The 23,336-nt window shown below is 54.4% G+C and overlaps 10 protein-coding genes across 11 annotated transcripts; 7 read left to right on the forward strand and 3 right to left on the reverse strand.

The window, feature by feature from the left end:
• Nucleotides 1-256: 256 nt before the first annotated feature.
• On the reverse strand, nucleotides 257-1,272 carry IUM83_00366 (e3 sumo-protein ligase nse2; the record flags this gene model as incomplete). The annotated part of the gene is made up of 5 exons (XM_067924130.1): nucleotides 257-347; nucleotides 417-486; nucleotides 544-620; nucleotides 706-815; nucleotides 889-1,272. 5 exons carry the CDS (start codon nucleotides 1,270-1,272, stop codon nucleotides 257-259), a joined length of 732 nt encoding a protein of 243 aa, XP_067788426.1.
• Nucleotides 1,273-1,448: 176 nt separating this feature from the next.
• IUM83_00367 (proteasome component region pci domain-containing protein) lies at nucleotides 1,449-2,619 on the forward strand (the record flags this gene model as incomplete). The annotated part of the gene is made up of 6 exons (XM_067924131.1): nucleotides 1,449-1,683; nucleotides 1,760-1,848; nucleotides 1,931-2,017; nucleotides 2,092-2,255; nucleotides 2,329-2,493; nucleotides 2,568-2,619. 6 exons carry the CDS (start codon nucleotides 1,449-1,451, stop codon nucleotides 2,617-2,619), a joined length of 792 nt encoding a protein of 263 aa, XP_067788594.1.
• Nucleotides 2,620-2,877: 258 nt separating this feature from the next.
• Nucleotides 2,878-4,956, forward strand: IUM83_00368 (putative DEAD/DEAH box RNA helicase; the record flags this gene model as incomplete). Its single annotated transcript, XM_067924132.1, has 1 exon — nucleotides 2,878-4,956. One exon carries the CDS (start codon nucleotides 2,878-2,880, stop codon nucleotides 4,954-4,956), a length of 2,079 nt encoding a protein of 692 aa, XP_067788888.1.
• A 317-nt stretch (nucleotides 4,957-5,273) lies between these two features.
• On the forward strand, nucleotides 5,274-5,995 carry IUM83_00369 (60S ribosomal protein L35a-4; the record flags this gene model as incomplete). Its single annotated transcript, XM_067924133.1, has 2 exons — nucleotides 5,274-5,351; nucleotides 5,648-5,995. 2 exons carry the CDS (start codon nucleotides 5,274-5,276, stop codon nucleotides 5,993-5,995), a joined length of 426 nt encoding a protein of 141 aa, XP_067788423.1.
• Nucleotides 5,996-6,455: 460 nt separating this feature from the next.
• IUM83_00370 (Ferric reduction oxidase 7) lies at nucleotides 6,456-8,828 on the reverse strand (the record flags this gene model as incomplete). Its single annotated transcript, XM_067924134.1, has 1 exon — nucleotides 6,456-8,828. The coding sequence occupies one exon, from the start codon at nucleotides 8,826-8,828 to the stop codon at nucleotides 6,456-6,458; it is 2,373 nt and encodes a 790-aa protein (XP_067788988.1).
• Nucleotides 8,829-9,833: 1,005 nt separating this feature from the next.
• Nucleotides 9,834-11,899, forward strand: IUM83_00371 (uncharacterized protein; the record flags this gene model as incomplete). Its single annotated transcript, XM_067924135.1, has 9 exons — nucleotides 9,834-10,008; nucleotides 10,106-10,430; nucleotides 10,505-10,556; nucleotides 10,644-10,809; nucleotides 10,875-10,950; nucleotides 11,031-11,139; nucleotides 11,224-11,340; nucleotides 11,417-11,509; nucleotides 11,582-11,899. The coding sequence occupies 9 exons, from the start codon at nucleotides 9,834-9,836 to the stop codon at nucleotides 11,897-11,899; spliced, it is 1,431 nt and encodes a 476-aa protein (XP_067788746.1).
• Nucleotides 11,900-12,106: 207 nt separating this feature from the next.
• On the reverse strand, nucleotides 12,107-13,012 carry IUM83_00372 (60S ribosomal protein L27; the record flags this gene model as incomplete). Its single annotated transcript, XM_067924136.1, has 4 exons — nucleotides 12,107-12,185; nucleotides 12,286-12,517; nucleotides 12,609-12,724; nucleotides 13,005-13,012. 4 exons carry the CDS (start codon nucleotides 13,010-13,012, stop codon nucleotides 12,107-12,109), a joined length of 435 nt encoding a protein of 144 aa, XP_067788989.1.
• Nucleotides 13,013-13,570: 558 nt separating this feature from the next.
• On the forward strand, nucleotides 13,571-19,013 carry IUM83_00373 (uncharacterized protein; the record flags this gene model as incomplete). 2 transcript variants are annotated; one of them, XM_067924137.1, is made up of 23 exons in its annotated part: nucleotides 13,571-14,279; nucleotides 14,358-14,833; nucleotides 14,908-15,078; nucleotides 15,150-15,230; nucleotides 15,305-15,436; nucleotides 15,501-15,598; nucleotides 15,653-15,755; nucleotides 15,835-15,876; nucleotides 15,958-16,099; nucleotides 16,286-16,365; nucleotides 16,425-16,766; nucleotides 16,832-16,857; nucleotides 16,937-17,044; nucleotides 17,101-17,158; nucleotides 17,244-17,342; nucleotides 17,404-17,552; nucleotides 17,616-17,708; nucleotides 17,778-17,907; nucleotides 17,988-18,191; nucleotides 18,250-18,381; nucleotides 18,459-18,509; nucleotides 18,591-18,662; nucleotides 18,735-19,013. In XM_067924137.1, the coding sequence occupies 23 exons, from the start codon at nucleotides 13,571-13,573 to the stop codon at nucleotides 19,011-19,013; spliced, it is 3,777 nt and encodes a 1,258-aa protein (XP_067788991.1). The 2 variants fall into 2 exon arrangements, with proteins under 2 accessions (XP_067788991.1, XP_067788990.1); XM_067924138.1 differs by having other exon boundaries at nucleotides 17,104-17,158.
• Nucleotides 19,014-19,174: 161 nt separating this feature from the next.
• Nucleotides 19,175-20,737, forward strand: IUM83_00374 (Ran-binding protein 9; the record flags this gene model as incomplete). The annotated part of the gene is made up of 6 exons (XM_067924139.1): nucleotides 19,175-19,425; nucleotides 19,511-19,627; nucleotides 19,705-20,113; nucleotides 20,186-20,303; nucleotides 20,373-20,510; nucleotides 20,583-20,737. 6 exons carry the CDS (start codon nucleotides 19,175-19,177, stop codon nucleotides 20,735-20,737), a joined length of 1,188 nt encoding a protein of 395 aa, XP_067788992.1.
• Nucleotides 20,738-20,908: 171 nt separating this feature from the next.
• IUM83_00375 (Ran-binding protein 9) lies at nucleotides 20,909-22,437 on the forward strand (the record flags this gene model as incomplete). Its single annotated transcript, XM_067924140.1, has 5 exons — nucleotides 20,909-21,156; nucleotides 21,239-21,355; nucleotides 21,434-21,827; nucleotides 21,905-22,145; nucleotides 22,217-22,437. The coding sequence occupies 5 exons, from the start codon at nucleotides 20,909-20,911 to the stop codon at nucleotides 22,435-22,437; spliced, it is 1,221 nt and encodes a 406-aa protein (XP_067788993.1).
• Nucleotides 22,438-23,336: the final 899 nt, after the last annotated feature.

The raw sequence follows: 23,336 nt of genomic DNA on the forward strand, positions 1-23,336 counted from the left end.
GCGCCTTTGTAGTGTACTGAAGTAGTTCCCGTGAAGTTTGCCCAGCTACTTGAAAGATTGCCCAAACCACCGACAACATTGTGTTCAAAAGCCACAAGTACTCCTTACCACCTCAAAATCCAATCGATCTACGCCAGGTTTTGAGAACCTGACTGTAGTCCATTAAAACTGAAACTCTTCCATGTCATAACCAATGGATTGGGTCAAATATCGTAGCCTAATCCAGCGAATTGCCTCCTACTTGCTCAGCACACCACTACTCGACAACATATTCTTCCTCGTCTTCTTCATCCTGATCCGCAGCAGCAGCAGCCGCCTGGGATCGCTGTTGCTCTGATATGTGATGACTAAGCACAATATGTAATGTTGGTATCAGCTGAAAATAAAAAAAGCAAGGAAGCAACAACTAGTGTTACCTGCGCGCGATAATGACCTCCATCTCGACGTCACGCTCCAACTTATTAAGCGACAACCTCTGTGGGCAGCCTATACAAACTGTTAGCACCTAGATCATTTCATTAGCAAACCAGGATCCAACCGCACCTGCAACGGGACACTTGGTATTGTGCTTGAAATGCGCCTCAATTCCCTGCTTCGAGTACGTGTGACCGCAAGCCCGACTGCGCAACAACAACATCAATAACAGCAACAGCCGTCTTAGTACGAATAGCGTCACCAAACAGCGCTGTGCAGCCAGCCACGCACTTTCGCAGCGGGTCCTTCATCTCCATCTGCGTGACCGGACAGATCGTGCTCCTCGTGCTCTCACTCTCCTGGATGAACACGTCCTCGTCCCCATCCACCGCCAGCTCAATCTGCCAGCAGTAAAATAAAAACTCCATCAGAGTCCACCTTTTCTCCACACAATTTCCAGCCTCCAGTGCGCACCCCGGCTCGGTCGCAGAACTTCTTGTAGAAGTCGTGCTTGCTGGCGTTGATGCGCGGTTTGGCCAGCGCGTCCTTGAGCAGCTTGTCCACGTTGCTCTGCTGCAGGCGACCGTTCTCCACGAGCGGCTCCAGCTTCTCCAGCTGCGCCTTGTACCGCCGCAGCTGCGTCTCCAGCACGGCGAACTCCTTGGCCGTCTCGTCCAACTGCTGTAGGTGCTCGCGCTCCTCCAGGTCCTTGAGAAATGCCGCGTTGTTGCACAGCGACTCGTGGCCCTCGATCGCGTACTTGAGCATCTCCAGGTGCTGCTTCTTGGCCGCGTACAGCGCCATCTTGAGCGCGCTCGGCAGCGCCTGCTGGATGTTGGCCTCCAGCTCCGCGTCCATATTGCCCACTGCGCAATGGCGTTTCTAAAAAAGCGCGCCAACAGTTTAGAAACGAGTGCGTGAATGATCGCTACATCTTGGTGTGTTTTACATGAATTAATTGTTTTGATAGATTTGCCCACAAGTATTTTTTGTATCCACTCGAGAAAGGTTTATTACAGTAGTGCTGCATAGTGATGGCGTTCGACGCGGCGGGGGCGGCGAGTCTGGAGCAGTTCACGCTGCTGGCCAAGAACGCGCGCGGCCGCGCGTGCGTGGCGCTGATCCAGCAGGTGCTGAGCAACAAGAAGCTGTTCGTGTTCCGCGAGCTGCTGGACATGCCCAACGTGGAGGCGCTGCGGGAGTCCGAGTACAAGGAGCACTACGAGCTGCTGCGCGTCTTCTGCTTCAGCACGTACAGCGACTACCTGGGTGGGTGAATACGTTCGTGGGTTTTATTAGTCAGTGGGTTCAATGGAGCTGAGAGTGGGTGGTTGCGTCTGTCTAGCTCGAAAGGACGAGCTGCCCGAGCTCACGCCGCAGCAAGTGAACAAACTCAGAAAGCTCACGGCTGTGTCGCTCGCGCACAGATTCAAGGTGGGGAGGAGTGGGTTTTATTGGGCTGAGGTGGGTGAGTAGTGGGTGGACTGACTGGAAGTGGTCGCTGTGCTGCTGCTAGAACATTCCGTACGATACGCTGATGCAGGATCTGGGCGTCTCGACGGTGCGCGAGGTGGAGGATATCCTGATCGACACGATCTACTCGGTGCGGTGGATAGTTTGCAGTAGGGCGCGGAAGATTGTGCTCACGTGGATGCAATTTTGGACTGCTGGTTGCAGGGTCTGATTCAGGGCAAGCTGGATCAGAAGTCGCGCTGCTTCGTCGTCAAGTACGCCGTTGGGCGTGACACGCATCACGAAGACATCGACGACATGATTCAGAAACTTACCAACTGGAAAGCGCAGTCTGCTGAGATTTGCGAGAAGATCAACACCATCCTCGCGTAGGGAGACGCTTGAAGTGACTTTATCCGATTGGTGTCGCTATCTAACGCTTCTGTTGCTCATCGATGATAGTATGGCGGAGAAGCAGGAAGAGGACGAGAGGACGCGGGAGGAAGGCATCCGCACCAAGATGGCAGCTCGCGCTAACGAGCGTGGCAAGGGCTTTGCTACTGGCAGTGGAAGCTTGCGCCCGGGCGAAGACTTCGCCCTCTACGCGGATGCCGGACCGCGACGAGGGTGGGTGTTGCGTTTGTATTCTGTGATGTCGCGAGGTCAATCGTCGTTAATGCAAATGGTGATGTGGTGATCAGGGCACCGTCCAAGCAGCGTATGCACTCGATGGGCCGCAAGGGCCGGATGTAAGCGCCGCAGTCCAAGCAGCTCAGCTCAGTGACGCTTACAAGACCGAATCAGAGTCACGCCGAGTCGATACTGGCACTGAGTCCACAGCTAACTTTTGATAAACGACATTCTAGTACTACGCAGTGTTCGTGACGTTGAAGACCTCTTCAACCTGCGAGTCCAAATATTTTGCTTACGCGACCAATCAGCGGGCACCAATAGTCAGCAAATTTGACATTCCGTCCACTCTGTATCGTCACTACCTCCAACCAATTGCCCATGACGATTCCCAGCCATGGCCATGGCAACGGCGCGCAGCGCAAGCGTCCGATGCACGCGGCGGGGGGCGCGGGCTTCAGGCACCACAAGAAGCACCAGCAGCGCGTCGGCGGCGCCGGTCCAGCAGTCTCGGAGCTGCAGCGCACGCGCCAGCGGCTGCCCATCTACGCGCACCGCAGCAAAATCATCGAGGCCGTCAATGGCAACCAGGTCGTGATCCTCGTGGGCGAGACCGGCAGCGGCAAGACGACGCAGATCCCGCAGTACATTTGGGAGAGCGACCGCGCCCGCGCGCGCGTAGCCATCACGCAGCCGCGTCGCGTGGCCGCCATCACCGTGGCCCAGCGCGTGTGCGAGGAGGCGAACCGCGGCCCGCTGGGCGACAGCGTCGGCTACTGCGTGCGCTTCGACGACACGACGTCCAAGAACACGCGGCTCAAGTTCATGACGGACGGTATGCTGGTGCGTGAGGCGCTGTTGTCCCCCACGCTGGAGCGGTACTCGGTGGTCGTGCTGGACGAGGCCCACGAGCGGACGCTGCAGACGGACATCCTGTTCGGCATCGTCAAGCGCGCCATGCGCAAACGCAAGGACCTCAAGGTGGTGGTCATGTCGGCCACGCTGGACGTGGCGCTGTTCCGGAGGTTCTTCGAGGACTTCAAGCCGTCGGTGATCCAGATCCCCGGCCGCATGTTCCAGGTCGACGTGTTCTACACGGCCAAGACGCAGCCGGACTACCTGGACTCGGCCTTGGTGGCGGTGCTGCAGATTCACCTGGACGAGAAGACGAGTAATGGGAGTATTCTGGTGTTCCTGACGGGTCAGGAAGACATTGAGACGCTGGAAACGCTGCTGGAGGAGTACGCCCGGTCACTTCCCGCCGACGCGCAAAAGCTCATGGTGTGTCCGATTTTTGCGGCCATGCCGCGCGAACAGCAGATGAAGGTGTTTGAGCCGGCACCGGCAGGAGTGCGCAAGGTGATTCTTGCTACGAATATTGCAGAGACTTCCATTACGATCAACGGTGTCCGCTACGTTGTGGACACGGGCCTCGTCAAACAGCGTTCGTTTGTTGCCTCGAGTGGTATGGAAATGCTGCAGACAGAGTCGGTGTCCAAAGCGCAGGCTTGGCAGCGGACAGGTCGTGCTGGACGTGAGGCTCCTGGTATTTGCTATCGGCTGTTCCCGGAGGACACTTTTGAGCAGCTTCCGGAGCGCGCGATCCCGGACATTCAACGTGTGAGTCTGGAGGTCGTGGTGCTGCAGCTCAAATGCATGGGGATCGATGATGTGCTGGGTTTCGACTTTATTGAGAAGCCGCTCAAGACGTCTCTGATCAAGGCTCTTGAGAAACTGTACGCGCTTGGTGCATTGGACAACAAGGGCAAGCTGACCACGCGCGGTCGACAGATGGCTGGCCTGCCCGTGGAGCCCATGTACGCCGTGATGCTGCTGAAGGCGACGGAGCTGGGCTGTGCCGAAGAGGCGTTGAGCGTCGTGGCCATGCTGTCCGTGGAGTCTATCTTCTACTCTCCCCGTGACAAGAAGGCGGAGGCAGCGCAGTCGCGCGCGCGGTTCGTCGCCTACGAAGGCGACCAGATCACGTTGCTGAACGTCTTCAACGGCTACATGCAGTGTGGAGCGAAGCAGCGCAACAAGTGGTGTCGCGACCACTACATCAACCACCGCGCCATGACGCGCGTGGAGAGCGTGCGGCTGCAGCTGAAGGGGTACCTCGAGAAGCTGGAGCTGCCCATCGACTCGAGCTTCCCCGACATCGACCCGCTGCGGAAGAGCATCGTGGCTGGTTTCTTTCTGAACACGGCGATGCGATCGGTGGCCGAGGGTCTGGGCGGGTCCAAGACGGCCTACAAAACCATGTGCGGCCGGTCGGAGATCGTCAAGGTGCACCCGTCGTCGTCGCTGTTCATGCGCAATCCGCCGCCGAAGTGGGTGGTCTACAACGAGTTGGTGTTCACGAGCAAGCACTACATCCGATCCGTGGTTGTGATCGAGAAGGAGTGGCTGGTGGAGCTGGCGCCCTCATTCTTCGCTAAGAAGAACAGCGTCGAGAAATAGAGTAGTCCTCCTAGAGCACGCAGATAGAGCCCCATTGTTGCATGTCACCCCTCAACGTTGAAGCCGTTGAACTGTAGCCATCTCCTGGTTTCGTCCCGTAAATGGTGTGTTGTCCACACCTCACTTTGGGCAGCGCACCCTGGCCACCACCGCGTTCACTTGATGTTTGTATGAACCTGCCATCCTCGATCCCCTTCCCCTGTCCTAGCCTTCCCGTGCCATACAGTCTCTGTTTAACGTGATCGCTTTCAACGGGGTTTGCCGCCCAAATATAAAGTTCCGCGGGTGCTGGCCACTGGGCGTTGGCCGCCAATCGATTGGGCCCGAGCCGCAGCTCGAGCGCCCGTGACGCCGCCCACACCTTCAGTCCCTCGCTCGTTCAATTCATCCGACTGGTACGTGCCGAGCTTCTGGAACCCATGCCCCCGGGCCGCGCCCGCCTCCTCCGTCCCCCATGCAGCCCTACAGAGAGAAGGATGGCCCTCAGCCCCACGCCTAGTGACCCGCTTCGCAACTCAGCTTAGCGCAGCGCAGCAATAGACACAGGAAGGAGACGCCACAGGAGCTGCACGCCTCGAAAGCTTAGGCCCGGCTAACAACGGGGGACTAAGGATGCAGGACGGGGGCGCCCGGACGATTCTGTAGCGGTGGACAGGCAGGGTTGACTGACTGACGTTGTGTTGCGTTACAGAACCTCGTTACAATGGTCGCCTCCGCCGGTCAGCCTACTCGTCTCTACGTCAAGGGTGTGTTCCTTGGCTACAAGCGCGGCCTGCGCAACCAGTACTCGCACACGGCGCTGGTGAAGATCCAGGGCCTGACGGACAAGAAGGACGTGGACTTCTACCTGGGCAAGAAGATCGCCTACATCTACAAGGCCAAGTCCCTGAAGAACGGCTCCCAGTTCCGCGTCGTCTGGGGCAAGGTGATGCGTGCTCACGGCAGCAACGGCGTCGTGCGCGCCAAGTTCGCCAAGAACCTGCCTGCCGAGGCCATCAGCAAGAGCGTGCGCGTCATGCTGTACCCCAGCCGCGTTTAAGTGCGTACCGGAGTGCATTCGACTCGTGCGTCCTCCAGCAGCTTTGGTAGCCAATGACAACGAAGAGGGATTGTGACAACACACGCCGCCTTACTTTCGTCTTCCCTTGAGTTCTTCTTTGTTGCTTCGCTTCCGTCGTGCTGCCTTCATTCAGCTGCTGCTTGGCGCGAGACTCGCTTCGCAGGTTTACTGCTAGTGCAATGGTGACATGCTTTACGCACAGCTGCTCAACGCTGGCAATGGTTGTCAATGTCAGCGTGTCGTTTTGTCGATGTAACGAAGGCAGGGAACGGTGATTCAAGACGTTAACACGCATTAGGATGCTACGACACTCGCGCACTATGATGACTCTAAAGAAAAGACACAGGCCACGCACTCCGAGAAGCGCACATACTTACTACTATTTGGTTGCATTAAGAACGGACGGTGGGCGCGACGACACATACGCAGTTGGATAGTTCTACATTTCGAACTCCTCATAGTGCACATCAAAGATGCCAGCGAAGTTGGAGGCCTCCGTCTCCACGGCGTGGATCAGACCCATGGGACCTGATACCCACGTGCCGATGCCGGTGATGTTGACGGCGAAGTTGTGCGACTGCTCCTTCACCACCTCGTTGAACAGCTCTTTCACGTTCAACCGAGAGCGGCTCACGGGGTGGTTGAACTGAACCTCCTGGCCATCGAATGAGAGCGAGTGCGAGTAGTCCGAGCCACGGTCCACATTTGCCGTCGTCTCCTGTGGGCCGTAGCTACCCTGAGTGGGCATGAGGCGCGACTTCTCCATGCGGCTCATTGACCGAGGGGTGGGCTCAGTGAACACCACAGCCCAGCCCACGGCAGCTCCAGCGATCATGATGAGAACCTCCACGACGCGCTGCATCGGCCACATGTTCTGGTTGACACGCAGCTTGCCCAGAATGGGGTAGTTATACCGGATGAGGAACAGGCACCAGAAGCTGCACGTGAACGTCACGAAGAACAGCAGCATCTGACGGGGAACCGAGCGTGATGACTGGAAGAACGGACGCGTCGGAACCATGCTCGTGTCATCCATAGGCTTAAGCGTGATGCCGTTAGGGATGTCCACGCCGCCCAAGTGCTGGTCACCCGTGAAGCACAGGCGAACCTTGAACTTGACGTGGTCCGGGTCGTACTGCTCAATAGCGTCCAGGAGAGGCTCGAACTCGTGGAAGATACCAATCTCGCGCGAGGTCCAGTGGAAGTATACCTGCGTGAACTCCATGTTCGGGTCGTTGTTGCGCATGCAATCCAGGATCTTACCCACGATGCTGATAACCGGCGTCGCACCAATACCACCAGCCACGAACACCAAAGCCGGGTAGTGCTGGAAGTCATCGGACATCTTACCGTAGAAACCGTCGACGTAGATGAGCGGCATCTTGCGTTCTTCGCGCGCCTGAATGGCCACTGCGTACAGCGACTTGGTCCAGTTACCAATACACTTGATGTGCACCGTAAAGGTGTCTTCGTACTCGATTGGCGACGAACTGATACTGAACGGGTGCCACTGGGTGTGCGACAGCAGCGGAATGCGCAGGTACACGAACTGACCGGCGTGGTAGTGACCCGACTTGCCAGGCGACCGGCGGAAGACCAGACGCGTGATCTCACCGGGGATTGCCTCCAGGTCCACAACTTCACATGGCATGCGGCTCTGGCTTCGGGCCAAGATGCGGTGCATGACAAAGAGACACACGGCCGGGTACATCCAGATCACGAACTGCGAGAAGTGCAGCGCGCTGAAGAAGAGCACGAAAATGAAGAGGTGGTGGCAGTAGTAGAATACGTCGTAGTACTTGCGGCGGATCGGACTCAGCGACGTCACTCCAATGACGATGCAGCACAGCAGAGCCAATTGGCCGCAGAAGTTCTGCAGGCGAGTCTTGCCCACCGTTCCATAGTCGCAGTCCATACAGGGGAACGCCGACTCGATGAAGGTGCCGCTCTTAAACCACGCGTAGTAGTACGGGATCGCGTGGAGTGCCACCATCCCCACGGTGAAGAATCCGATCCAGCGGTGGTACTTGATAGCGTGCGAGTAGTCGATTCCCATGGATATCATCCAGAACGAGTTGCGCGTGGCGGGGATGATCAACAGCGAGAAGCACAGCACGGCGTTGAAGCCGAACACCTTGCCCACGAGCCGGAACACGGACGAAGAGTCGGTGGAGTCGGCCTCAACGAGGTCGTTGTAGTTGCGCGAGAACACTGCGGAGAACCAAATGGCGTTGAGTCCGAGGAAAACAAGCGTGCAGACGGACTCGGCGTACGAGACGTTGATGGTGCCGACGAAGATCTTGCGCTTGAGGAAGCGCATGACGGTGCGGTGCGCTCCAGTCGGCACGGGGGGCAGAGCGTCTCCCAGCGCGAGTGCCATGCCACCGATCATGAACGGCAGGCCGATTAGCACGTAGTTGACCGTGAACTCGACCACCTCGCGGTGGCCGCCCACCCACTCGGCGTTCTTGACCGAGGAGCCGAAGAGCTCGTAGAGCTGATAGCGGAAGCCCAGGCGGTACTCGGGCAGCTCGTGGTAGATGATGGCGAAGATGACGATGGCGGCGCACATGCCGACGGTCAGGAAGGGCCACGACTTGTAGTTCTTGTCCACAGGCGTGCCGTACACGAAGGGCGTGGCGAGCTGCGAGGGCTTGCCGGCCATGTTGGTGCCGCTCACGCTGAGCGCGAAGAACTTGCTCTCGCCGCGACTGCTGTCCCCGTTGTTGCTGTAGCCCGTGGGCGGCTGGCGCAGGTCCAGCGAGTCGGCCGGCGAGTCCAGCACATTGCTGTCCATCGAGAGGTTCACCATGGCGCTTCGGAGTCGAGGCGGGGGCGCTGTGATCGACCGGTGGTCCTCCCTCTTGCTGCGTTGCGTTAGTTAGCGACTGCTGGCCGGACTGGACCCCGTCCGCTGCTTTCGAGCGCGCCGGGTGGGAACGCCGTGAATGTAGAAGAGCGCCGTCGCGTTAAGAGACTCGAGGCGACGGGGCGACTGCGCTACGTAATCGCCAAAGTGCTCGAGCCGCGGGCCTGCAATTCACGAAGTGTTCGGGTGTCCATCTGGGCGAGCACATCGTGAGATGCGGCTGTGCCTGTAGCCAGTCGCCGGTTCCAACGGTACAGGAGAGGCAGACCCTTGACTGTGCGTTTGTATAGGTGCCATAAACCACCAGACGGATACCGCGAACGGGGCGATGCCTCCCCATCGCTTCAGGCGCCGACGGATGGCGGCTCAGCGTCAAGTTTCAGTAGGCAGGCGAGACGCTAAGCACGGCTGCGGCTGCTGCCGCTGCTGTTACCGGTGCCTGTTACTACGAACAATGAGTGAGCACCGCAGCGCAAAAGCAACAGACTTGTTCAATCGAAGGACCCGGGCTTGGAGGAGCAGCCTGCAGGCAGGCTACACATCTGACAAGTCGTGTCCTAGTCGACGACACTCGCTCACAAGGTTTTGAGCTCAGCTTTCGCACTGAGGGTGGGTGTGTATCCGAGCTGGTCGGCTGTACACACGCCCAGGCGCATTTCCTGGCATTTTTTTTAATTAATAGGGAACAAGCCCCCTAGAAAAAGTGTCTCATGAAGCTCACTATTCACAGGAAAAGCTCGAAAGAACCTCCAAGTTGGAGGTTCTTTCGAGCTGGAGGCTCCAGGTCTTGGTCGGAATTTACACAGTTGCTTCTCGCAAACCACGTTGCCGTGCTTCTACTAGCGCCACCGACTCATCATCATTCGCATCCGCCACACATCGTACCACCGAACCCATTGTCGATTGGGCGAACAGCCACCGAAAAACAAAGATCATCCACAGATCAGCATGGCCGGGAAAAGGCCGCCTAGCGCAACAAAGCAGGTGGGGGCGACGCACGACGACAAGGATGAGAAGTTGCAGGGCGAGGGCGAGGACGATGAGGACGACGTGCCCCTCGCCAGGATTCTGCAGCGGCGCCGCACTCGCGCAGCCACATCGATACGGAACAATGGGGCCAGCGGTGGGCGGAGCAGCTCTTGACTTGCCCTTGATCTTCCTACCCGACGCGCGGTGGAGGCCCCGAGCAGCTTTCTGATATGCCTTTGTTCGTGTGCCAGCAACCACGCGGCGCCGCACGCTGCCGCAGCTCAGCGAGGTGGCCGAGCGCTGCGTCATGGAGTTCCTGCCGGTCGTGCCCGACCGCCTGCGCGTCGAGGCCGTGTGCAGGCGCTGGCGGCGCCTGAGCCAGGAGCAGGTGCCGGTCACGGAGCTCGACTTCGGTCAGGTTGCTGAGCGGCCGCTGCTGAGACGCGACATTGTTGCCATGATGGAGCGCGCCCAGCAACAGCTGACGCGGCTCGCACTGCCCGACATCACCCTGGTCGACGCCCACATTGAGCTCATCGTGCAGCAGCGGAACCTCCGCGTCTTCCGGGCGCACAGGTTCGTGGGGCTGTTGCGGAGGATAACCTGCTCCAGATGCTGATCCTTTCTCATCGCAAATGGTTGGTGCGAAGGATGCAGAAGAAGCACATCTTCAACATCCTCAAACAGTGCCCCAATCTGAAGGTCAGCGGCGCGCTACAGTGATAACGCGTGCAGTGAGAAGCTGCACTTGGGTGACGATAACTTAATGGTCGTGCGGCTGTTGTGCAGACCCTGGAGCTGCTGGACTGTCGCGCCCTGACCTTAAGCGGGTGGCCGCGCGATGCGGTAGCGCTGCGCGAGGTGTATCTCAATGGATGCAACTTCGTTACCAATCAAGCAGCCAGCTCGCTCATTAAAGTCTGCGGGAGTACACTGGAGAAGATGGTTCTCACCGGTACGTGGCCCATCGATACATCATGGTGGGAGTGAATCTGACATTGCCGCGCTGCGCTTCTACAGATGCAACAAGTTTAAATTCACAGATCTTTGAGGACTTCGCTAGGCATTCCGTGAACCTGGGAGAGCTTACAATAAGGTGTGTATCTTGATGAGAGCAACACTCAAGCATGTTTTATCCTGTGGCTGACGCAGGCTTTACACGTTGCTTTTTCTTAGTAATTGCAGCAGTATTAGGATTCGCGATATGCAAACCTTCACTGAAGCGCTCTGGAGCTCGTTGCGCTGCTTGGATTTGTCTTCGTGCCGAGGCATATCGTCATTCCCGGTATGTAAGTTTCGACGGAGACTTGGAAAAAAAACCCTGATTGAATGCACTCATGTATCCTTTCTACGCATGCCAACCCAACAGGATTCGGTAAGCCTACCTCAGCTCCAAGTACTTATATTAGACAGGACCAAAATCAATGATGAAGGTTTGCACGCACTATCTCGCGTCGCTCCATCATTGCGATACCTTTCTCTTCAGGTTTGCATCCAATTACTAGCGTCCGCGGACACTGCGTTCATGGCTTGTTGTACTTACCTTTCGTTTCCAACTACAGGACTGTCGCGCGATCTCCGACGATGGAATTTCTGCCATTGCGTCGTCAGATGGCTCTGAAGGGTGTACAAGTCTGGAACTTGTTGATTTGAAGGTGAGGGTAGCAATAAGCGAGCGAACGGGAAGACCTATTTCTCATCTGAAATGCATGTCTGCGACCTCTCAGGGTACACCAGTGACAGACACAAGTATAGAGGCGCTTGAAGTGCAGTGTCCTCGCCTTGACTTAGTGCGCGTCGACTCATGTCGATCTGTTTCCCGAAAAATGAGGCGGAAGTACAATGAGCGCGTGCTGCGCATTTTAGCAGGTGGAAGGTTAAGTAAGTGTGAACGACTTTTTGCAGAGCGAAAGAAGATCGAGATGATTGACCCCACCATGAGCGATAGCGAGACTGATGACGCGTCAGGAAGTGACCAAGATGCGGACGAAGACTACGTAATTGAAGTTCGACGCAGCGGCGCCTCGTACAGGAGACGACGATGAACGCGACAAACAAATTGAAGAGAGAGTAGACTTGAACACAAGGCGTGTTACCGCAGCACATTTATATAGTTTTGTGCTGCTACCGCCACCAACACAACAAAGAGGCTCATGGTTTGTTTCCCCGAAACGGAACGGAACTGGAAAGGGCTGCATTTATGTTAACACCCCGACTTCCACCAGCCTCTAGACGCAAACAGCAGATTGCACTTAGAAGCGGAGCTTCTTGAAGAAGAAGCTGACACCAGCAGCCTTCTTCTCCGACTTGCACGCGGCCTGGTTGAGGTAGCTGTAACAGAAACAAATACCATGTCAGTAAGCCTGTTTACTGAGTCCTGTGCTTTGGTCGCGCATTCCAAACTGTCTCTGCGCCTGAAGGTATAACGTACCGCTCCTCGAACACCTTCTTGATGGTCTTGCGAGACTCAATGCGGGTCTCCGGGTTGGCCAGCACCTCGTCGTCAAGGACCTTCTTCAGGTCGATGTCGGCGACGTAACGGGTGGGCATGATGTGGTTGTAGTTGACGTACTTGACGAACGGCTTGACCTTCGAGCGCTTCTTAAGCTTGTTCTTGCCCATGGCGCGCGTCACCTTGCGCGGGTAACGGTCAATGCCGGCAACTGGATACCACAATACACAACGCTCACGTCAGCTCCCGAGTCCCTGTTAGCCTATTGGCGGCAAAACCTGTATCGGTGCAGTAGGCCGTACCGATGGCGTGGCCGAACTTGCGGTCGCCCTTGCCCTCGTCGTACGTCTTCACGACGATAGCCTTGCGGCCGGCGAAGCGGCCGTTAAGCAACACAACAACCTTTCCGTTCTTGACACTACACAGCAGCAGCAGCACACGTGCGTCAGTCTCTTTGTCGCGCGTCCTCCTGTTTTTCCTGTTTCTATTGTCCGTCCGCTGATTAGCTCGCTTGCTGTTTGATGTGCCTCAGATCTGTCCACTATGCGCTGCTCCAGTGCGTATCGGGGCTTTGTCCGCGCTGCTTTCGCCATCTTTTCATGCCGTTCATATCGCTGCGCCACCTGATGGGGCAGATCCGAAGCACCGAGCGAGCGGCACTGCGAGCGGAGGCTGCTGCTCCCGATCCATTCACTTACATGCCCATGTTTGCTTTTCTTGGGAGTTTTGGTGCAGTTCCGTACTGCTGGCGGCTCGCGCGGTCCCAAGGCTCGAGGCGCCCAAAAGCGCCTGCCAGGGCCAACCAATCGTGCGCTCCCGGCCGTGATTGGCTGATTCCCCCCACCCGGTCGGTTCGCCGCCGCCGTCCGCGGTTCACTGAACCGCGCTAGGGCCAGGGCTCGCGCCGAACCGCGCTTGCAGCGACCTTCGCGCCACCGTCGCGCGACATTTCCTGTGCCGCACACCAAGATGCGCCACTGTTGCAGTTGCAGTCCGACCTGCACTCCGCGCCGCGAGTGCGCACTCGCTCCCCGATGCTCTGCCATGGCGTCGCGCTGCCAAGACCCCACGCTGGAAGTGCCCGACGCGCGTTGGCAGCCGCCAGTGATGAGCCGTTACGGCTGCCGCCACGCGCCGATATAAATAGGAGGAGTAATCTGTGAGTGAGGCCACCGCCAGCAGGGGCTGCTTGGTGCACACGTGAGGCATCGAGGCAGTCCGGGAGTAGAGCGACTTTCAGGCAAGCGCCCGGCAGCAGGTCGCCATGATGATGTTCTCGCGCCCCGCCGCCGGCAGCAGCTCGCCGGTGGTGCAGCACCAAGCCTTCCGGAAGCTGACGGAGATGATGCAGTCCTGCGCCGAAAACCAGTGCTGCGCGGACTGCGCGTCGCGGCTGAACGACTCCATCTGGGCCAGCACCACTGTCGGAGCGTTCCTGTGCATCCACTGCGCTGGCGCGCACCGGAAGCTTGGCGTACAGGTCTCCCGAGTCAAGTCGCTGCATCTCGACACGTGGACGGACGAAGAAGTCGCGGCCATGAAAGGCGGCAACAAGAACGTCAACGAGATCTACAGCAAGCACCTTGACAAGTGGGTCGAGGTGGACGCGTCGCTCGAGCTGCTGCCCAACACGGTGACTGAGCTTCGGGAGAAATGCATCCGCGCCAAGTATGAAGACCGACAGTTCACGAAATTGCCGCATTCCTTTGCATCGAGGGACGAGAAAAATCAGGACAACCCTGAAAACCCCGAGGAACCAACATCTTCTACTTCGTCTGGTGGCGCGGTTGAAACATCGCCATCGTCGTCCCAAAGAGCTGCGGCAGATCAGAACCAACAGCGAGGGCCGGGTCAAATAGTGCAAAATGGCGAACCTATGGTGGTGAAACCAGGCAGCGTTGTCGAAGTGACCAAGCGCTTTCTTAACTACTTTGTCGTCTTGGGGCGAGGGGAATTGGTTCCGGACCAGAACAGTAAGTGTCACTATTGTTTTGCCATTTTTTGATATGCTCGTGACAATATTAATGAGAGGTACGCTTGTGTGTGTGCAGTTGAGAAAACGAAAAGCCCAACCGAGATACGATTTCTCCCTGCTGTGCTTGACATGTTTCCCGAAATGTACGGAGATTCACCGCTACCGGCACACATTGGCGAGTTTGCATTTCCTGAAGGGTTTGTGCTGAGCAAATCCTACGTAGCGCCCGTGTTCTTTTCCTTTGTTCTCACGAACGTGAGTGGGGTCAAGATTTACGCGTGTGCTCTAAAATTTTATGAGGAGCTGCATCCGCTGGAAGTCGTATCTTTAATAGCGCCCCACTATCACCGCCAGCGCCACCGCCGCCGACCTTCTAATGGACCACACCAACCCGATGACAGTGACGATAACCAACGAACTCAGTTGCCACAATGGGTTCAAGACCTCTCTGGAGACGTGTCGAGCGCACCAGGGCCTGTATTTTGCCCCAAGTGTATTGTAGTGACGTCCCATTACCCGTATTTTTCTGCGTTTCGGCAATTCCTCCAGCAGGTAAAGGGGATTGCAACCTCAATTTTCGCGTTATACATTCATTCCCAGAGTGACGTGTCTGTCTAAATTACTAGATATACCGAGTAACGCTGTCGGAATCTCCCATGCCGATTGAACGATACATAGCAAATTTCCTGGTGGAGATACCTCTGCCTCCTCCAGGCCAGATCCAAGTCCAGCTAACTTTGCCGGATCGAAATTTGATTATTTCGCGCCCTCCAAAAAATGAGCTGCCATTGGTCGATGTGAGCACTACATAAATGTTGCTGCTGTGTGAATGCACGAGCTCACGTGTTTAATGTTATGATTTCTCTAGTTCCCCTTTCGGCCATTGTTTCAAGTTCTGGATCTCAATAACGTGATACTGGTCTTTTCTTGTTTGGCTTTGGAACTCAAGGTAGGTTCCTGGATTTCCTTTTTGTTTGGGTAGGGTCATCTAGTTAACGAAGTCTCTATTGGTATTGTTCTCAGGTTGTACTGTGTTCAAAGCATGTTGGCATCCTCACCCCAGTTGCTGAGGCACTACTAGCAATACTACTGCCATTTTCCTGGCAAGGAGCATACATACCAGTGCTCCCGATGTCCCTCCTTGACGTCATTGATGTAAGTGCCAAAGGTTAGTTTTAGCTGGCAACCCGAAGCTGATGAACGTCATGGTGTGGTTTAGGCCCCTGTTCCGTTCCTAGTTGGCACACACTCAGACTGCCTCAAGCAAGTAGCAGGCAGAACTACCAACGTTGTGTTTGTGGATCTGGATCACAATCGGTACGCTTGGCGTTTTCTCTTCTTCAAAGTTTAATTGGATTAACCATTTTGTAGTGTAATCCCAGCTGTGGATGAATCTGGGAAAACCCTTTCAATACCCAAAATTCCAGATCGAGAAGGGTCTAAGCTGCGTGCAAAGCTGGCCGAAGTTGCCAGTGTGCGTCCATGTTTTGCTGTATAAATCTACATGTAGTGCAACTCAGAAACTAACTCAACGGCTTTATAAACCACTCTAGATTTTTGACCCGTACGCTGCAGGAATTAGTCGAGTGGACTTGGTTCGTGGGCCTTTGCAACACTCCTATTGCTTTTGAACAAGCTAACTTGCTTTTATTCTTCGTGTACTATTACCACAATAGGCGTTTCCAAATGAGGAGCATCTTGAACCGATCGGCAATTTTGCTTCCGATCATGGGCAGACTATTCCTCTGTCAACATCATATTCGGAGTCAAGCATGTCCGACTCGATAAATTCGCACTATTCCATTGCCAAAATCAGGCGTGGCCGAAGATCCAGCGCGGCATTCAGCCTTCCTTCTTCGTCCCTGGCTCCATCCCCTTCAGCTTCGTTTTCCCGAACTAACTCTGGTCTCAATCGGCACACATTCTCATTATCTACGTCGGCAATGTCTCCAACCGGAAACGATGCCAGTGCGGGTCTGACTGACAGCCGATTCAACGAAACAGACAATTTTTCGACCGAGGGGACCCGTAAAGCGTTCTTACGCTTCTTCGTTACGCTCTTCAAGAAATACGCAAGCTATCTGGTGAGGTATTCGATAAATGAGAAATGACGTGTTGCTAACTTTTCTTCTGTTCCGAATAGAACCCACCCGCAGCACAGGGAAACCCAGGAACACCGGCGCTTTTTGACAACGAGCGGTTTGTTCATGACAATTTCGACACTGCGTCGCGCCCGTTTGTCACCCAGCTAGTTGCAACGCAAATGTTTGATCGATTTATTGAGGACCGGGTGTTCAATCAGCAACTTCCAGAAGTTATGTTCTTCGACCAGTCAATTAACCAGAAACTTAATCGCTCGTTGACAATTGGCAAGAAGAAGAACGACTGTAGCTTTCTGGACGATCGCTCGGATGAGATTCAAGAAACATTTATCGCTCCACCTCCTTCAAATATCGGGCTCCCTGATGATGGCACCGTCTACAAGGTTTGTAGTTTGATGGACATTTTTGCTTTTTCAGGTTTTGATGTGCATGCATTCGCTGTGTGTAGTACAAAGCATTTCCACGACTCAAAAAGTAGGCATCGAACTGTTGCACCTCTGTCCACGAACTATTCCTGAAGCTTACCGATACCCGATCATGCATTTCTGTACAGAACTTTGTTCGGTAATGTGCGGAGACCACGTGAGCTGTACTCGTCACGTGAACAGCAGCGCAATGTTTCGCGAGTGAGCTTCCATCAAGGAATGTTCAAGACGGCAAAGTAAGTGTTCCGAGCACAGGTACTGGCTTTGTGTTTCAAGCTAATCATTGCTGTAGCAGATCCTTCGTTGGTAGTGGCGCAAGCTGGGAAGCCACCCGTCATCTCATTATCAGTGTAGGCCCCTCGTCATGATTTTTGTATGTGGTTCAAGAGCTCAGATCCTCCAAACTGACATTATCTTTGTCTTGCAATAACTCAGCTTCAGACACAATTCCGAATGTACAGTGCTCGAAAGAAGTACCGAAGGCAAAGAAGCGCCGCTATTTCGATTCAACGCTGGGTTATTGCCCGGATGAAAGTACGTGACAAGGAGCCACTTATAGCTGAGACTTCAATCTAAAGTGGTCGATGTGCTACAGGGGAAATGTGATCGCCAATATTTCTTAGCTCTTCGCAACGGAGCGATCGTGATTCAGAAGGTGTACCGGGCGCACTATGCGGTAGCCAAGTATCGGGCCCAACGCAAAGCGCTGCTGAAACTACAATTCATTGCTAGAGGATACATCGTGTACGTGCGATATCAACGCATGTCGCGAGGATTTCGTTGTCTGCAAGCGCTATGGCGTGGTAGTTTTTACAAGCGCAGCTACAAGAACCTGAAATATCAAGTCGTGCGAGCACAGAGTCGCATCCGAGGTATTCTGTGTCGAAAGCATACTACAAGGTATACTGTAACATCCTTATACCTGGTTCGTTTGTAAATGAGTCCCTAATCCAACGTGACAACGTATAGATGGAAGGCTACCATGTTTGAAGAATGTCGCCGAAAAGTGTACAGTATGTGGAGCCGATGCGATACACCTCTGCTGTATCGATCCAAGTTCTGGCTCACGTTTAATCGCTCTGATTTCTTCACTATTGGGGTGAGTTATCCTGAAAGCAAAATGCCACGATCTATACTGAGTGTATGATCTAATGGTTCTTCGACGTGTGATTGTTTTAGGTTTACCACGAGGAGGAAACTCGACTGAATGCCTACTTTGGTGAAACAAGATCATCTGCCGATATCATTAGTAGATGCAAAATGTCCGATACCTATTCTCAAGACACGACGAAATCGAACGAGGTCCGAAGATCTACATTAACAGCGTTTAAACGGATTGTAAGCCCGAAAGCAAGGAGCTCTCAGAAGACGATCAAGGAAGTTGTAAGTGCCTGCAACCTTACCTTGTTATGCGTTCTATCTGACCGGGTGTATTTTCCAGACTGCTAAAAGAATCAAGGAAGAGCGTGGCAAAGTGTACAATGCACTAAAATTCCACACGCAGCCTCCAGCTCGTCTCGAATACTACAAAGTGTTTGGCATCGCGCCGGACTCAAAAAGGAAGAAGAAAAGGGTAAGCTGCAAGGGCAGATTTGACGTCATAGCCTTATACGGTGGGGAAACTTATTATGTTGCTGTTATGTGTTTCAGCTCGCAGCCTTTGTCTGGACCAACTACGAAACAGCGGACACCAGTGCAGAGGTAATTATTGATACGATGGCACGCAACTTTCTGTGCTTTTGTCGTCCTTACGCTCTGTTGGCTTACTTCATATGCACGTAGGTTGTCGTGGCTACCTCCATTAGTTCAGACCAGCCTCACCCTCTTCCAACCCAAATAGACCACCAAAAGCAGGTACAGTCAATCCGGAGTATACTGCAACGTCAGATTCGTTCTCACCATTACTTTTTTCTGCCTGAATAACAGCTTCGACTTCGGGACGATTTGGCGTTTACAGTTAACGCGGCGCTCAAATCGATTCGAGTATCTGCAAGAGGCAGTGCCGATAGTTCGTCGTCGCTGCATTTGCCGCGTGACCGCGCGCTTGACGAGCTGCAACACCAAGTGCGTATGCTCGCGTTGCAGAACCGCCGCCTTACAGGGGACCTCGCGGCATCGAGGCGCGAGACGAGCGAGTTGCGCGTGAAGCTCCAGAAAATGCAGCAGTTACCGCAGCTGCAGCGTACGCGCTCCAACAACATCTAGAAGTAGACGCTTAGTACACACCCAGAGTTCATCGTCAATCCAATTTGCACTTCGATGAGCAGGTACCACTGCTCGGGACATTGAAGTTGTCATGGTGTGGTGCACACAAGGAGCTTTTCGACACCAGAAGAACATCTTTTGCTGCGCGACTCCCCGCCACCATGCCGACGCATCTGTACTCTCTGGACGACGCCCTGCTGGTACACCTGCTGAGCTTCTGCGCGGCCCGAGACGTGGAGGCAATGGCGAAAGCCTCCAGACTGGTTGCCTTGCACTTGCTGCCGCAGTATCCCGAGATTTGGCGCGCTCTGTTCGTTCATCAATGGGAAAAACTCAACTTCAAGCTGGACGCAGTGGCAGAGGACGCCGGGAACCTCCAGATCGATTCACGACTGAGAGCACTGTTTCCTGTGTAGGTGGAGGCGCTGTGCGTATCGTAAAGCTTCAGGTGTTATTGATATTGACGCTTCTGGTGGATAATCGATGCGGTGCTGCAGTGGGTGCACGGAGACTCGGATGTACCAATTACTGTCGCGAGCAATCGTCCCGATGCCATCTGGAATGGACATTGGAGCCACACAGAACTCGTGGGGATACTCTGATACTCATCACCGGTAGCATTTTTTTTTTTTGCTTGCATTCAACTAACTTTAGAAGAATGTGCTGACTGTTTTGTGATGTTGCCGGATAGAATTGTACCTCTCGAGCTGAAACAAGGTGAAGAGCAGAGGGACTGCAGTGCTGTGACGACGTTTGCCTTTGATGGCAAGCGCTTCGGCAACGACCGATCTGTGCGGGCGAATGTCCCGTTCCCAGCATCATTCTACGTTGCGGTATTCAAGCGTCGGGTGCATGACAAGACAAGCAAGAAGGAGTCGTTTGTCTACCTGATTGGTGCAACGGAAAGCGGGTATTTTGAAATTAGCATCTCGCACCCGATTGCCCGACCCAGTCCTCACTCGACGAGGAATGGCAGAGTAAAGATGACAGCGATCGGCTTGGTCCTTTCCACTTTCCCGCTGGTGGGCAAACAACCGGGATGGACGATCCCGTCATTCGGGTACCATGGGGACAACGGAAAACTCTATTCAGCGTTTCCAGTAGGTGCACTGTGTGGATACATGTTCACTCGTTATTGCGGTCAAACTAATTGCGCTATGTACGGTTGTCAGTGGAAACCTTTTGGCCCACGATTTGGGGTGGACGACACCGTCGGCTGTGGTATCTGGCGCAAAACCCGGGAAGACGATCGGCGTGTTTTCTTCACGCACAACGGCAACAATATCACATGTGAGTGTGTTGATACGCCTTCAGGCATGAAAGTTCTCCTGTGCAAGGGTTGTACTAATGTCAGTGCAGCACCTTACCTTCCCGGAGGTGGCCGGTATATTCCGAGCGGCAACGACCACGAATGGTTTCCCGCTGTGGGTTTGGACTCCCCAGATACCATTCGCGTGAACTTCGGCCAGCAGCCGTTCAAATACGACCACGTGATCGGTGCGTTTGTGTAAAGTGTGTTGCTATCGCTATATGAGTCATGAATTGATGGACGCGTATGGGTTGACACAGATGAGCTATTCAGTGAGTGCTCGGGGACGAACGCTCTCGTGGTTCGCCAAATGCTGCAGAATGCCAACAAATCGCATTTCCGCTCCGTGCGCCGCAACTGCATCGACGCGTTCATCTCGAATGTCCTGGAACGTCGACGCTTGACTGCAACGTGAGCAATGTTCCAACCTGCCTTTGCGCCAAACACGCTAAAGGCTACGTGTGTACATGTACAGCAGACCAAAACGTAGCCATCCCCAATCTGATAATCCTTTCCAATGGCATATCGTCATCTCATATTCCAAACAGTAGTATTTTCAGATTTGCCGCGAACGCCACCACGCGCAATGGCGACCTTCGCCAACCTCGGCGACGAGCTTCTAGCGCACGTGCTGGCCTTCGCAGCGCCCCGCGACGTGGAGTCGCTGACCGTAGCGGCACCAGTCGTCGCACGTGACGTGGTGCCGTGGTTCCCGTCCATCTGGAAGAGCATTTTCCGGAATCGCTGGGAGGCGCTCAACTTCCCTCTGGACGGCGTGGCGCAGGGCGACGCGCGGCTCCAGATCGACGAAAACCTGGACGCATTATTCCCCAGGTCGAGTGAAAGTTAACACAGTGTTGCTGCAATGTGGGGTACTTTATAGTGAGAACTAACAACGGACTGTGACTGGCTGCAGCTCTTGCACCGAAAGCCGCAAGTTCCAGTTACTGGCACACGCCATCATCCCCGTGCCATCCCACGCCGATATCAAGCAGACACAGAAGGCTCTGGGGTACACAGATGCATACCATCGGTGGGTGGAGGTTTTTATGCTGGAATAGATATTATCAGGGAGGATACTAAGCTGACCTTTTGATTGCTGTTGGTTTAGAATTATTTCTTTGCAGGCGCCACATTTGAGGGAGTCACACTCGGTCGACTTTGCTCTGGATGGTGGAATGCTAGGTGACGACCGATGCGTTCGGGCCAATATGGCCTTCCCGACAACATTCCATGTTGCTGTATACAAGCGCGACCCGACAGAAAATGACAGAAGACCGATTTATCAGGTTGGAGTCGTTCCTGGCGGCTACTTTGAGCTGACGTTGTCGAAGCGGCAGCATCGACATGCCCGCGCTCCGTCTTTGTTGGGCCAAGACTCGATGACTTCTATTGGTCTGGTGAGCTCCAAGTTCCCTCTTGTTGGCAAGCAACCAGGGTGGACACGGAGATCTTACGGCTACCACGGTGACGATGGACGCTTCTACCACGGAACACCGTTTGAGGTGGGTGATGCTTTCTTACTTGTAGTGTGGGGCCTGGCTCGTCGAGATCTTAGTTTGTGCGCTGGTATTTCAACCAGGGACATCCGTTTGGTCCAATGTTCAAGGCAGGAGACACTGTCGGCTGTGGCATTCGCATCAACCCGAGCACGGGAACAATGTTTTTGTTTTTCACCCATAACGGCGAGTTAATCTCAGGCGAGGATGGCGCCCACGTCGAGTGTGAACATCGGAACTGGTATCCAACAGTTGGACTGGACTCGTACGACGCATTGCACCTTAACTTTGGACAGGAACCGTTCGTGTACAGCGATATTACAGGTTCAACACCCCTGGTATTGATTCTAACTCCCTCCGGGATCAACTTCTAACTCCTTGGATTGACCTTGTAGATGAGCTCTTCGAAGAGTGCAGCGGTATGGCGATTGCCGTCTCGGAACAGCTGCAATGGTACGATATCTGCGATTCGGACGACGAGAGCTCTGAAGACGACGAGGCAGCTAACGACGATTCGGGCGACGACTTTGGATCGGACATGTCCGATGAGGAAATCAGCGCCAGACTGATCATGCGCATTCTAGCAATGCGTCGAGCTGGCATGGACGTTGCCTGACGCTGGTTTATATGTATATAAAGCACCCCAGCGGCCAGCACTTCTATTACCTATCTAATACAAACTCGGCTGAGAGAGATTTTGAGTCCGTAGCAGAGGTCGCAACCTTCCAAGGTGGATGGCCGTGCCCAGCCGATATCCCTGGTGTCAATTCGGATAACTGGTTGGTCAAGCGGTTGACCATGGTTGTCCGTAGATTTTTTTCTGATTCTGCTACAAAAAAAAACGCTGATGAGCCAACGATGCTGTTGCTGCTCCTGGCTTCGCTTCGTTCCTGCGTCGGAGATGGAGATGGACATAGTTGTTTTTAATTCTTGCGAGCAATGGATTCATGTTGGGGTACAATGGTAAGAGAGTATTTTGGCGACGAAGATTACTGAAAATGAGGACTTTTACTTTTTGACCTGAGATCTCGCTTGTCCGTGGCCACCCGCTGGGATGTTTTCGACTGTCCGTACCCGGTCAAAGTGAATCCCGTAATCCCATTCGGTTGTCCACGGGTGACCACGAGTATCCCGGGTAAACGGTAAAAAAACGGGAGTACGTAACCATGTGCGACCTCTAGTCCATAGTAAACATGAATACAGGCTGCTGCGCTACTAGATTATGAGTTTTGGGATTACTGTACTGATTGGGCGTATTATGGGACGCCTACCTGGACAAACAAGCTGCTCGTCAACGAATCACGTATCCATATGTATACTTACATGTATACATGTAACTTGCGAACACAACCCAGGAGGATAATTACGACAAGCCTTTTGTGGTGAACCAGTTCTCAGAACGACAACTTGCGTGTGGAGGAGCACTGCATCTCTCGATGAAGGAATGTTTTCAAAAGTCACTTTTATTGCATTTATATCGCCTTTATCGAGGTTTCGAGGGCGAATTCGCTACAG

The sequence above is a fragment of the Phytophthora cinnamomi genome (assembly GCF_018691715.1).
Source record: "Phytophthora cinnamomi strain GKB4 chromosome Unknown Contig53, whole genome shotgun sequence".
In the NCBI taxonomy this organism is placed as follows: Eukaryota; Oomycota; class Peronosporomycetes; order Peronosporales; family Peronosporaceae; genus Phytophthora; species Phytophthora cinnamomi.